At 39.1% G+C, this 15,083-nt stretch overlaps 1 protein-coding gene across 5 annotated transcripts in view; it reads right to left on the reverse strand.

Moving 5' to 3' along the window:
• LOC132389361 (uncharacterized) overlaps positions 1–15,083 on the reverse strand; it is a 79,186-nt gene that overhangs the window by 45,218 nt on the left and 18,885 nt on the right. For all 5 annotated transcript variants that reach the window (XM_059961880.1, XM_059961876.1, XM_059961878.1 and 2 more), the window contains 2 exons: positions 8,597–8,689; positions 7,494–7,577 (listed from right to left, as the gene is read on the reverse strand). In XM_059961880.1, the coding sequence (XP_059817863.1) occupies positions 7,494–7,577; positions 8,597–8,689 (177 nt within the window). The remainder of the gene's footprint in view (positions 1–7,493; positions 7,578–8,596; positions 8,690–15,083) is intronic.

A 15,083-nucleotide genomic window follows, 5' to 3' on the forward strand; every position in this document is an offset into this window, starting at 1 on the left:
GATGAGATGCTTTGCTTATGCCGATAGCCAGAGGCTTTTGCCTCACAATAGGGAGCATTAAGGTGCTTGGAAGTAGGTACAAGGTGGATGTCAGGGGTACGTTTTCACACAGAGAGGGGTGGGTGCATGGAATGCATTGGCAGTGATGGTTGTAGAGGTGAATCCAATGCGGTATTTTAAGGACTTAGATGGTGTTACGGATTCATCAACAATAAATATAAGTGAGGCAGGGTTTTTTTTTTATAACAAATAAAACATTATTAAACACTGAAAAACAAACTGCCAAAAGTAAACAAACAACTAACGTAACCGGAAATCAGCTGCTATGCGGCAGCTTGAACAGTTCTGAAAGGAATAAAGCGAAAACAGTTCCTAAAGCGATGTTGCAAAAACAGTTCTTCAAAGCAGTACTGCAAAAGTTCAAAATGCTTACAGTCCATTAAAGGAGAGACTTTTTAGATGATTTAAATTCTGTTTCACGTCGTGTTGCTGCAGTTCCCAGTCGAACTATACTTTTCCCGGAGAATTTATGAAGATGAAAATGAAACGGCTTAAAGGCACTGACCTTTCCTTTACAAAACTGTACCCAACCCTTTCTGCTAATATGTGCAGGGGTTAACACGGGGACAGCCAACGGATTCCTTCTGAATGAGGATCAAACCAGCTCGAAACTGTTTCACCGTCGAAATCGACTTCCCTCGATCTTTTAACTCCCAAACTCCGATCTTCACTCTCCACTGATTTTTAACTGGCGGCATTGTAATGAAACTGCCGGCAATGACATTTTAAACTTTAGGCATTAAATAAAACTCCACCTTTCAACCAAACTGCATCATACTATTGGACTACGCATGGAGTCAAAATTGCAAATCCAACCACGAACTGCCCCTCCTCACAGGGAGGGGTCCTCCTTTTATACCATGTAAAAAAAACACCTGTCACATGACCTCTACTGTCAGGAAAGTGATGTCACTCCACCATCACAAGACCATTATCTTAAGTCCAGCATATCTTCAACACCACTGTCACGTGACAAGTACAAGATAGCCACGTATCTTGTACACCTCCCTCCAAAAAAAATATTATTCTGATAAGAACAAAATTTTAACAATTATTTACAAAAATATATATAAATTTTATAATATACACAGTACACAGAGTATTATGATATAGCATCTTACAACTTCCAATACAGTAGGTGTTACAATTGTTTAAAAAAATCACTCCATAAAAAAATTACATTGTACAATCAACATCTAGATAGACAATCAGCAACCACTTTATCCTTACCTTTAATATGAGTTATCACAATATTGTACTCTTGTAACATCAAATTCCAATTTAATAACCTTCTGTTTTTGTTTTTCATCTTACACAGAAACACTAACGGATTATGATCAGTGTAAACAATAAGTGTTTTTTGAGTTGTACTAACATATACATCAAAATGTTCTAAAGCTAAAACAAGAGATAACAATTCCTTCTCTATTGTCGAATAGTTTCTTTGATGCTTATTAAACTTCTTAGAAAAGTAAGCTACTGGATGATCAACCTCATCACCCTCATTCCTTTCCATTAAAACTGCTTCTGCAGCCTCATCACTAGCATCTACAGTTAATGAAAAAGGTTTTTCAAAGTCAGGTGCCTTGAGCACAGGTTGTTGACATGTCATAGTTTTCAATTTCTCAAATGCTTCTTGAAAAGGCACTGTCCACACAAACTTCTCGATCTTCTTCAAAAGGTTAGTTAATGGAAGGGCAACATTTGCAAAATTCTTTAAACAATTTCGATAATATCCTACCATTCCCAAGAATCTCCTGAGAGTTTTTTTTTCCCGTTGGAGTGGGAATCTCTGAAATTGCCTGAACTTTTGCCTGAACAGAAGCTACCTTACCATGACCCACAACATAACCAAGGTAAGTCACAGTGGCATGTCCAAATTCACCCTTAGCTAAATTAATAGTTAAGTTAGCTTTTGAAAGCCTTTCAAACAATTTCTCCACCGCAGTAATGTGTGTTTCCCAAGTATCATTTCCTGTCACTAAATCATCAATATAAGCATCTGTATCTTTCAATCACTGAATCACAGAGTTAATCATCCTCTGGAAAGTACCTGGGGCATTCTTCATCCCAAATGGAAGTATATTATATTCATATAGCCCAGGTGGAGTTACAAATGCAGAAATCTCTCTACCTCTGTCCGTTAGTTGTACACACCAATACCCTTTCAATAAATCAATCTTTGTAAGGAACTTTGCATTTCCAACTTTATCTACACAATCATCTACTCTTGGAATTGGATATGCATCTGTTTTCATTACCGCATTCACCTTCCTATAGTCCGTACAAAACCTAATACTATCGTCTGGTTTTGACACCACAACACAGGGTGAACTCCAATTCGAGTTAGAAGGCCTAATAATATTATTCCCCAACATATATTTAATTTCTTTCTCAGCAAGTTCACATTTTTCTATGTTCATCCTATAATGGTGTTGTTTAATGGGTTTGGTATCTCCAACATCTACATAATGTGAAGCTATAGTAGTCCTTCTCGGAACGTCTGGAAACAAATCCTTATATTTAAAAATTAATTTCTTCATCTGCTGTTTCTGCTCTGGCTGTAAATGTGCTAATTTATCATCAATATTTTCCAGAATGGTTGAGCTTGGTAACCTGACAGAAACAATGTTGGATTTAGAATGAAATTCAGATGAATCATCTATCATGTTCCTAGTTAGATCAGACTCATTATCATTAACCACAACAGTCACAGTAGCAGAATGTTTCTCATAATATGGTTTTATCATATTTATATGGCACAGTTGTGTTGGGCTTCTACGATCTGGAGTTTTTAATCACGTAATCCACATCATTGATTTTAGACACAATTTCATAAAGACCATGAAATCAAGCTGGTAAAGGATTTGTTTGCACTGGGAAAAGAACCAGCACCTTATTTGCAGGTTTAAATATCCGCATCTTAGCTTCTTTATCGTAACAAGTTTTCATTTTCTCCTTGCCAATTTTAAATTTTCCTTGGCTAAGCTACAAGCTTTATGTAACCTGTCCTTAAATTTCAAAACATAGTCCAACAAATTAGTGTGTACTTCCTTACTAATCCACTGTTCTTTTAATAAAGCTAAAGGTCCTCTAACTCTATGCCCAAGTACAAGTTCAAATGGACTGAAACCTAATGATTCCTGCACCGATTCCCTTACTGCAAATAAAAGTAAGTTTATACCCTCATCCCAGTCACTTTCATTTTCCACACAAAATGTCCTAATCATATTCTTGAGGGTAGAATGAAACCTCTCCAAGGCACCTTGCCACTCTGGATGGTATGCAGATGAAGTAATTTGCTTAGCTCCCAATTTATAAACTATCTGTTGAAACAATCCGGACATAAAATTACTGCCTTCATCAGATTGTATTTCCTTAGGTAATCCAAAATAAGTAAAGAATTTTATAAGCGCCTTTATCACAGTTTTAGCTGCTATATTCCTAAGTGGTACTGCCTCTGGAAACCTAGACGAAGTACACATGATAGTCAACAAATACTGATAACCAGTTTTTGTTTTTGGTAATGGACCGACACAATCTATAATAACGTTAAAAAACGGTTCACCAAATGTTGGAATAGGTTGTAATGGAGCCACTGGTGTAACTAGATTTGGTTTACCCACAATCTGACAAGTATTGCATGTTTTACAAAACATCGCCTAATCTTTTCTTAGACCAGGCCAGTAAAAATGTTTTAAAATCTTGTCCACAGTTTTCCTTACCCCTTGATGTCCACCTAAGGGCACACTATGAGCTAAAGTAAATATCTCATTTTGATAAACCTTCAGGACAACTACCTGGTAAACAATATTCCATTCATCACTTGCAGGAACTGTAGGTGGTCTCCACTTCCTCATCAACACTCCTTTTTCAAAGTAATATCCTACTGGCACCTTCTCAATTTCAACATCTGGTAGAGCTTGTTCTCTTAATCTTATAATCTCAGGGTCTCTACTCTACTCTGCTATCATCCCCTTGCGAGACAGAGATAAATCTTCATAGTCAGACTTACTGCAAGAATCTTGTTCAAACAATGAAGGTAAGAAAGTCTCTGACACATCCTCAAAACTCGAATCCTGAGATGAACAGTCATGAGTAACAACCTCATTCTGCACATCAATCTTTTTAGCCACAGCTCTAGTCACAACACAGGAAGAATCTGTGTTAGAATTCAACTCTGGTTCCTCTGACTCCATTGTCAAATACACTTCAGGAAAAACTTGTCCACCTGCCAAGTCATTACCTAACAATAAAGAAATATCCTTCACAGGTAAGCTAGGCTGTAATCCTACTTTAACAAGTCCTGTAACTAACCCTTACTTTATGCAAATGTACAGGCATAAAGGCACTCCCAACACCTCATATATAATTTACCTCATCATTAAACTTCAATACACTGTCTAACATCAGTGATTGAGACTTTTATTGGCACTGGAGTAGACCCTTCTTTCAAGGATACAAACCCTTCAGTTATAAAATGATCATATCCACCTTTAATTTGGTCAGACTAACAAAACTTCATTTGTGTTTGTCAAAACCTGTAATTTACAGGTGTTTCAGTATGTTGCATGCAAGCATCTTGGACTGCTTCTTTCTCTTTCTTTTTCAATCGGAAACAGTTTGCTATTACATGGCCAGGTTTCTTACAATAGTTACAAATAGGACCAAACTGTCTTTCCTTCACAGGATTTCCTTCCTCTTTACCTTTCTCATTACCTAGTAATTTAATTTCTGGTTTACCTTGAATCTCCGTGTTATTTTTCCTCTTATAAATTCTGCCCCAAGGAAATTTATTCTTATGGATTAAAACATACTCATCAGCTAATCTACCAGAGTCCTGCAATGTATCAATATCCCTCTCATTTAAGTAGGTATTTACTTCAACAGGGATGCTTTGTTTAACTTCCTCCATTAAAATCAGTTCTTTCAATTTATTACAGTCCCCATTTACAAAGAGGAAAGCCATCTCTCAAAACGCACAGCTTTATCATAGGCAAATTCCACAAGTTTTTTCCACAGACTTCTTCAAACTTCTGAATCTTTCTCTATATGCTTCTGGGACCAATTTGTATGCTTTCAAAATCTGCTGTTTCACAATATCATAATCAAGTGCTTGCGCAGCAGTTAAAGCTATATAAACTTGTTGTGCTTTGCCTTTAAGTACACTCTGCAACAACACTGACCATTTATCTTTCGGCTACTCTGAAATCTGTTTTCTATTTCTGTTTCACTAAGTGGAGGGACCAATTTAATTTCTTGACTAACAACAAACGGTTTTCTAGAACCAGAAGACTGATTCTCAGACCTTAATTCCGCCATCGCATATTCAAATTCCCTCTTTTTATTTTCAGCTTTTGACCTATAACGCTCCAATTCTGCTTTACTTTGTTCCAACTTCATTTGTTCGAGTTGCAACTGCATCTCTAGATTACTTATTGGAAACAGCTCTAAAGTGGGTTCATCAAAATCACCCGAATCCACATAGTCTGATGTGATTTTTCTCTGTATTAGAGCCTTTGATGTAGACCTTGAAATACCTTTAAGTTCCAATCTACTAGCTATCTCAGACACCTCAGTTTTTTTCACCTTCGCTAATAACTCTGGCAAAGCCAGAAACTCAACAATATTCATTGCTGCCGAATTCCACTCACAAGCCAATCAGACAAAAGAATCCAGTATTCCCCTTTTCCAAAACACCGATTCAAAATAGAACAAACATGTAAACACAAAAATGGTTAATCCCGGATATACCCCCATATATATGTTACGGATTCAGCAGCAATAGATATAATGTGAGGCAGGGTTTTTTTTTAAAAATAACAAATAAAAAATGTATTAAACACTGAAAAACAAACCCCCAAAAGCAACAAACATCTAACGTAACTGGAAATCAGCTGCTGTGCTGCGGTTTAAACAGTTCTTAAAGGAATAAAGCGAAAACAGTTCTTAAAGCAATGTTGCAAAAACAGTTCTTCAAAGTAGTACTGCAGAAGTTCAAAGTGCTTGCAGTCCATTAAAGGAGAGACGTTTTAGACAATTTAAATTCTCTTTCACGTCGTGTTGCTGAGGTTTCCAGTCGAACTATATTTTTCCTGGAGAATTTACGAAGGTGAAAATGAAATGGCTTAGAGGCACTGACCTTTCCTTTACAAAACTGTACCCAACCCTTTCTGCTAATATGTGCAGGGGTTAACACGGGCACAGCCAATGGATTCCTTCCGAATGAGGATCAAACAAGGTCGAACCTGTTTCACCATTGAAACTGACTTCCCTCGATCTTTTAACTCCTGAAATCTGATCTTCACTCTCCACTAATTTTTACCTGGCAGCATTGTAACGAAACTGCCAGCAATGAACTTTTAAACTTTAGGCTTTAAATAAAACCCCACCTTTCAACCAAACTGCATCATAATATTGGACCACGCAGTGGCATGGAGTCAAAATGGCAAATCCAGCCACGAACTGCCCCTCCTCACAGGGAGGGGTCCTCCTTTTATACCCTGTAAAAAAAAACTGTCATATGACCTCTACTGGCGGGAAAATGATGTCACCAATGGGAAGAGTGTAACTCCTCTGTTGACTGTGTGGTGGGTTGGGTGGTTCAGGTAATTGTTACCTTTGGCGGTAAAGCTCAACAGTCTCAGCGCCAGTTTGATGTAATGAAGTGCACACGTGATGTCATATCCTGGTGTGGGGAACGCACACGTGACAGCAGTGTGGGCCGGGCTTGGGTTGGGGTGTTCCATCTGTTGAGGGCTGCTTTTTCTTGTCCCCTTGAATATATCTCTCTTTGCAAAAGTCTCTGCTTATCCCTGGGAATATAGTAACACATCACCATGACTGTCCTGGTACTGCCCATCACCACCACCTTGCTCAGGGTTACTGTCAGCCTGCCTGGTCAATCCCTTCCTCAGCAAATCTCTGGAATATCTCACAAAATGCTGGAGGTACTCTGCAGCTCAGGCAGCATCTATGGAGGAGAAAAAACAATCAACGTTTCGGGCCAAGGACCTTCATCGGACTGGAAATTAGGGGACAGAAATTTGAGATATTGTCACACTAATTTCTATTCCTCGTGGTCCTGATCCAAAATGTCACATTTTTATTCCTGTCCATGGATGCTGCCTGACCTGCTGAGTTCTGCAAATCTTTTGTGTGTCTTTGTGTTGCCCAAAACTTTCAGCATCTGCAGAATGTCTTATCTTCTGGAGTAACTCGCTATTTGAATGTGCATCACAATCTGTCAGAGGAGCAGGAGCAGACGGTAACTGTACTCCTTCCACGTGTGACTGTGTTTTCCCCAGAGATGTTGACTCTCTTTCTCATCTCTGTTCAGTTTTCACCAATGTTTTCTGAATTGCCAATATTGAATTAAACCCAGACACAGAATGAGCAGAGTATTTATAAATTAAAATAACTCGCCAGCATACCTGTATCATTTCCCGATGTTGACATCACTGGAACTCCTCCACTGCCTGCACCTTGACCCATTTTGAGGACAGGTGTGATCAGTTCTGAAACAAACAAAAACGAGGGTCAAACATTCACTGGGGTTTAAGGAGAACACCGTTTTGTTTTTAAACGGAGGCAAACACTTCCAAACATATTGGGCTTGTCCACTGAAGCCGTGACATTGCCTGGTCCTCCCACAGTCACACAATGTCCATTTCCACACTATCCATGGATTGTACACTGTGCCTGAATTCTCCAGGGTATCTACTCACTATATTACACGCAATTCCCTTTAAGGAACCATTCTTGTGTCCTGGGCTGGGAATGATGTGTCATGTGACAGCAGGCAGGAGGGGGCGCAGTGTGGTGTCAGATCCCGGTCTGAAACGGACTCGGGCTGGGGTGTTCCATCTGTTGAAGGCTGCTCTTTCTTGTCTCTGTTAATATACTCTCTGTTTTCAAAGGACTCTGTTTATTCCTGGGTGAATATAGTAACCCATCACTATCACTCTCCTGATACTGTCCATCACCACCGCTTTGCTCTGGGTTACTGTCTGCCTGCCCGGTCAACCCCTTCCTCAGACAATCTCTGGAATAACTCACAAAATGCTGGGGAGCTCAGCAGGTCAGGCAGCATCTATGGAGGAGAATAAACAATAAACGTTTCGGGCCAAGGCCCTTCATCGGACTGGAAATGAAGGAACTGTAATTCCAGATACTGTCACACTACTTTCTATTCCTTGTGGTCCTGATCCAAAACGTCAAATGTCTATTCCTCTCCATGGTTGCTGCCTGACCTGCTGAGTTCCGCCAATATTTTGTGTGTGTTGCTCAAACTGATCAGCATCTGCAGAATATCTTGTGTTATGTAGAATCTCGCTACTTTAATGTGCATCATAATCTGTTAGAGGAGCAAGAGCAGACACAAGTGACTGTTTCCTTCCACAAGTGACCGTTTCCCCAGAGATGTTAACTCTCTCTCATCTCTCTGCTCAGTTTTTCACAAACATTTTGTGAATTGCCGACGTTGAATTAAACCCAGAATCAGTAATTTATAAATTAAAATAATTCACCAAAATACCTGTGTCCTTTCCCGATGTTGATGTCACTGGAGCTCCTCCACTGCTCGAACCTTGACTCATTTTGAGGACAGATGTGATCAGTTTTTGCTGCTCTGTAACAAAAAAAATAACAGGAGGATCAAACAATCACTGGGGTTTAAAAGAGAACACTGTTTTGGTTTTAAACTGAGGCAAGGAATTCCAAACATCTTGGGTCTGTCCACTGAAACCTTGACATGGCCGGATCCACCTGTGCCCGTCCACCCACAGTCACACAATGTCCATTTCCGATCTCTCCATGGAACATAGATTGGGATAGGATTCTCCAGGGTTATCTACTCACTATATTACAGGCAATTCCCTTTTAGGAACCAATCTTGTGTCCTGGACCGGGAGTGATGAGTCTCCGGAATGGCAAGCCAGGTTGAACAGACAGCACCCATTGCCTTGGTCCTCCTACCACTGGTGGCGCTGTGGTGAGTAATGGACAACTGTTCCAGCAGTGTGGGCTGAATCATTTCTGCTGACGATCAGGCTTCTATTCCTCTCGTCACTGGATTATACAGATTTCTCAGTCACACCTGATTCTCACCGTCTCCTTTCATTTTAACATCACCTGGCATTGACACCAATGTCAATATATGATTTGTATCGAAAGAATAACACACTGACAACCTGAACAACGCAATGTCACACATAGCATCGTGACATTTTGCCCTGAACAACTATCGTTCTTTCTGCAGGATTTCAAGACCATTATTAGCACCAAAACTTGATTAATATTTCTTTGAGCATATCACCTGGCTATTATCAGATAGTTAGTTATATGACACCTTGTTAAACACAATGTTGACAAGTCACACGTCCAAAACTGCCAGTTGGGATTAATCATCAAAATAAATGAAACAAAATGATGGAATTATTCAACAAGACAGTGAGCATGTTAATATTTCAAATGGAAGACCCTGTTTCTGAGCTGAGCCTGAGTGTAGGAGCCATGTATCTGTTCTCTATCAGCATTGCATCCTGCATTGTGTATTTATGATACTTTTTATGGTAATGTTGCATCACTGGGGTTGTAGTAAATGCAAAGGGAATCAGTTACATATTTGTGCTTTGTTCACTGTAGTACACAGCTGGGGACTGATGAATGTAATATATGTTGTTATTATCCACTCAGATACACTGAACTTACACTTGGGTACAGTGCAGTTTCATCGCTTCGAGATTGTATGTTTGCTGATTACTAATAAAGTACCCAATACATAGGCCCTACTTTTGTAACAATCATTATTGGAGCTGAGGGCACGTCTTGCAAGTATGACAAATCCGCGGATGGCGCCAACAATGGCAGATTTGCTTGGTTGAATCCCACCGCTACATTCTCGACAGAATGACCTTGACAATTGTGGGGATGACTTACAGCAGACTAAAACTATGGAGTGTATGGACTTTGTCCTCCTACCACTGGTGGTGTTGTGGTGAGTAATGGACAAGTGTTACCGCAGTGTGGAACATCTATTCTTCTCTTTTCAGTTTAACATCATCTGGGATTGACGCTTCTGGCAATATATGCTTTGAGTCTACATAGAATCACTGACATCTCGAACAATGCAATGTCACAAATAACATCATGACATCTTGTCCTGAACCACGACATTTTCTCCTGCAGGACTTTAAGACCATTTTTATCACCTAAACTCAGTCAAGATTTCTTTGAACTTATCACCTGGCTAATATCAGATAGTCTTGTTAAGCACAATGTAGACCTGCCATACATCGAAAACAGCAAGCTGGGAAAAGAAGCTTTTGAGATAAATAAAACAAAATGCTGGAATTATTCAACAAGACAGACAGTATGTGAATATTTCAGGTGGAAGACCTGGTATCAGTGCTGAGCCTGTGCATCTGTTCCCTATCTGTATTGTGTATTTATGATTTTTTTATGGTAACTGTTCGCATCATTCGGGGTGTGGTAAATGCGAAGGGAATCAGTTACATGTTTGTGCTTTGTTCCATGCAGTACACAGCTGGGGACTGATGGATATCATATATTTTGTTATTATCCTCTCAAATATGCTGAACCTACACTTGGCTACACTTCAGATTCATCGCTTCAAGATTGTACATTTGCTGATTGCTAATAACGGATCGAATACATATCACCGACATTTGTAACAATCATCACGGGAGCTGAGGGGACACCATGCAAAGATTACAAATCCGTGGGGTCGCTAATAACGGCAACTTGGTTTGGTTAGAGTTCACCGCTACATTCTCAACAGATGTTTCTCAATCAGCCGATCATTTAAAACATTCTGATGTACATAATGAATACTTTGCTTCATTATTCACAAGTGAAAGAGACCTTGGAAGTTGTGGGGATGACTTACAGCGGACTGAAACACTTGAGTGCACAGAATTTAAGAAAGAGGATGTGCTGGATCTTTTGAGAGGTATTAAGTTCGATAAGTCACCAGGACTGAACGAGATATACTCCATGCTACTGTATAAATCAAGTGAGGAGATTACTAAGCCTCTGAAGATGATCTTTGCATCATCAATTATGTGGGGAGAAGGTTGTAAAGGTTGCTCTCTTGTTCAAGAAAGGGAGTCGAGACAGTCCAGTTATTCTTACTTCAGTGGTGGGCAAGCTTTGGAGAAGATCCGGAGACGCAAGTTTTATGAGCACTTGGAGGGACATAATCTGCTTCAGGATAGTCAGCACGGCTTTGCCAAGGGCAGGTCATGCCTTGGAACCTGACTGAATTCTTTGAGGATGTAGCAAAGCACATTGATGAAAGTAGAGCAGTGGAAGTACTGTATATGGATATCAGTAAGAGGTTAGCTAAGGTTCCCCATGGAGAGCTCATTCCGAAAATAATGAGGGATGGGATCCAAGGAGACCTTGCTTTGTGGATCCAGAATTGGAATGCCCACAGAATGCATAGTTCGGTTGTTGATGGTTCATATTCTGCATGGATGACTGTTCCGTTGGGATCTGTTCTAAGACCTTGATTGGACTCTACTTGGGATTACTGTGTTCACTTCTGCTCACCTCACTATAGGAAACGATAAGGAGGCTATAGAGAGAGCGCAGAGGAGATTTACTGGGATGTTGCCTGGATTGGAGAACATGCCTGATGAGAATAGGTTGAGTGAACTTGGGATTTTCTCCTTGAAGCAATGCAGGATGAGAGGGTGACCTGACAGAGGTGGATGAGATGAGATGCTTTGCTTATGCCGATAGCCAGAGGCTTTTGCCTCACAATAGGGAGCATTAAGGTGCTTGGAAGTAGGTACAAGGTGGATGTCAGGGGTACGTTTTCACACAGAGAGGGGTGGGTGCATGGAATGCATTGGCAGTGATGGTTGTAGAGGTGAATCCAATGCGGTATTTTAAGGACTTAGATGGTGTTACGGATTCATCAACAATAAATATAAGTGAGGCAGGGTTTTTTTTTATAACAAATAAAACATTATTAAACACTGAAAAACAAACTGCCAAAAGTAAACAAACAACTAACGTAACCGGAAATCAGCTGCTATGCGGCAGCTTGAACAGTTCTGAAAGGAATAAAGCGAAAACAGTTCCTAAAGCGATGTTGCAAAAACAGTTCTTCAAAGCAGTACTGCAAAAGTTCAAAATGCTTACAGTCCATTAAAGGAGAGACTTTTTAGATGATTTAAATTCTGTTTCACGTCGTGTTGCTGCAGTTCCCAGTCGAACTATACTTTTCCCGGAGAATTTATGAAGATGAAAATGAAACGGCTTAAAGGCACTGACCTTTCCTTTACAAAACTGTACCCAACCCTTTCTGCTAATATGTGCAGGGGTTAACACGGGGACAGCCAACGGATTCCTTCTGAATGAGGATCAAACCAGCTCGAAACTGTTTCACCGTCGAAATCGACTTCCCTCGATCTTTTAACTCCCAAACTCCGATCTTCACTCTCCACTGATTTTTAACTGGCGGCATTGTAATGAAACTGCCGGCAATGACATTTTAAACTTTAGGCATTAAATAAAACTCCACCTTTCAACCAAACTGCATCATACTATTGGACTACGCATGGAGTCAAAATTGCAAATCCAACCACGAACTGCCCCTCCTCACAGGGAGGGGTCCTCCTTTTATACCATGTAAAAAAAACACCTGTCACATGACCTCTACTGTCAGGAAAGTGATGTCACTCCACCATCACAAGACCATTATCTTAAGTCCAGCATATCTTCAACACCACTGTCACGTGACAAGTACAAGATAGCCACGTATCTTGTACACCTCCCTCCAAAAAAAATATTATTCTGATAAGAACAAAATTTTAACAATTATTTACAAAAATATATATAAATTTTATAATATACACAGTACACAGAGTATTATGATATAGCATCTTACAACTTCCAATACAGTAGGTGTTACAATTGTTTAAAAAAATCACTCCATAAAAAAATTACATTGTACAATCAACATCTAGATAGACAATCAGCAACCACTTTATCCTTACCTTTAATATGAGTTATCACAATATTGTACTCTTGTAACATCAAATTCCAATTTAATAACCTTCTGTTTTTGTTTTTCATCTTACACAGAAACACTAACGGATTATGATCAGTGTAAACAATAAGTGTTTTTTGAGTTGTACTAACATATACATCAAAATGTTCTAAAGCTAAAACAAGAGATAACAATTCCTTCTCTATTGTCGAATAGTTTCTTTGATGCTTATTAAACTTCTTAGAAAAGTAAGCTACTGGATGATCAACCTCATCACCCTCATTCCTTTCCATTAAAACTGCTTCTGCAGCCTCATCACTAGCATCTACAGTTAATGAAAAAGGTTTTTCAAAGTCAGGTGCCTTGAGCACAGGTTGTTGACATGTCATAGTTTTCAATTTCTCAAATGCTTCTTGAAAAGGCACTGTCCACACAAACTTCTCAATCTTCTTCAAAAGGTTAGTTAATGGAAGGGCAACATTTGCAAAATTCTTTAAACAATTTCGATAATATCCTACCATTCCCAAGAATCTCCTGAGAGTTTTTTTTTCCCGTTGGAGTGGGAATCTCTGAAATTGCCTGAACTTTTGCCTGAACAGAAGCTACCTTACCATGACCCACAACATAACCAAGGTAAGTCACAGTGGCATGTCCAAATTCACCCTTAGCTAAATTAATAGTTAAGTTAGCTTTTGAAAGCCTTTCAAACAATTTCTCCACCGCAGTAATGTGTGTTTCCCAAGTATCATTTCCTGTCACTAAATCATCAATATAAGCATCTGTATCTTTCAATCACTGAATCACAGAGTTAATCATCCTCTGGAAAGTACCTGGGGCATTCTTCATCCCAAATGGAAGTATATTATATTCATATAGCCCAGGTGGAGTTACAAATGCAGAAATCTCTCTACCTCTGTCCGTTAGTTGTACACACCAATACCCTTTCAATAAATCAATCTTTGTAAGGAACTTTGCATTTCCAACTTTATCTACACAATCATCTACTCTAGGAATTGGATATGCATCTGTTTTCATTACCGCATTCACCTTCCTATAGTCCGTACAAAACCTAATACTATCGTCTGGTTTTGACACCACAACACAGGGTGAACTCCAATTCGAGTTAGAAGGCCTAATAATATTATTCCCCAACATATATTTAATTTCTTTCTCAGCAAGTTCACATTTTTCTATGTTCATCCTATAATGGTGTTGTTTAATGGGTTTGGTATCTCCAACATCTACATAATGTGAAGCTATAGTAGTCCTTCTCGGAACGTCTGGAAACAAATCCTTATATTTAAAAATTAATTTCTTCATCTGCTGTTTCTGCTCTGGCTGTAAATGTGCTAATTTATCATCAATATTTTCCAGAATGGTTGAGCTTGGTAACCTGACAGAAACAATGTTGGATTTAGAATGAAATTCAGATGAATCATCTATCATGTTCCTAGTTAGATCAGACTCATTATCATTAACCACAACAGTCACAGTAGCAGAATGTTTCTCATAATATGGTTTTATCATATTTATATGGCACAGTTGTGTTGGGCTTCTACGATCTGGAGTTTTTAATCACGTAATCCACATCATTGATTTTAGACACAATTTCATAAAGACCATGAAATCAAGCTGGTAAAGGATTTGTTTGCACTGGGAAAAGAACCAGCACCTTATTTGCAGGTTTAAATATCCGCATCTTAGCTTCTTTATCGTAACAAGTTTTCATTTTCTCCTTGCCAATTTTAAATTTTCCTTGGCTAAGCTACAAGCTTTATGTAACCTGTCCTTAAATTTCAAAACATAGTCCAACAAATTAGTGTGTACTTCCTTACTAATCCACTGTTCTTTTAATAAAGCTAAAGGTCCTCTAACTCTATGCCCAAGTACAAGTTCAAATGGACTGAAACCTAATGATTCCTGTACCGATTCCCTTACTGCAAATAAAAGTAAGTTTATACCCTCATCCCAGTCACTTTCATTTTCCACACAAAATGTCCTA

Source organism: Hypanus sabinus, unplaced genomic scaffold (assembly GCF_030144855.1).
Source record: "Hypanus sabinus isolate sHypSab1 unplaced genomic scaffold, sHypSab1.hap1 scaffold_547, whole genome shotgun sequence".
NCBI lineage: Eukaryota > Metazoa > Chordata > Chondrichthyes > Myliobatiformes > Dasyatidae > Hypanus > Hypanus sabinus.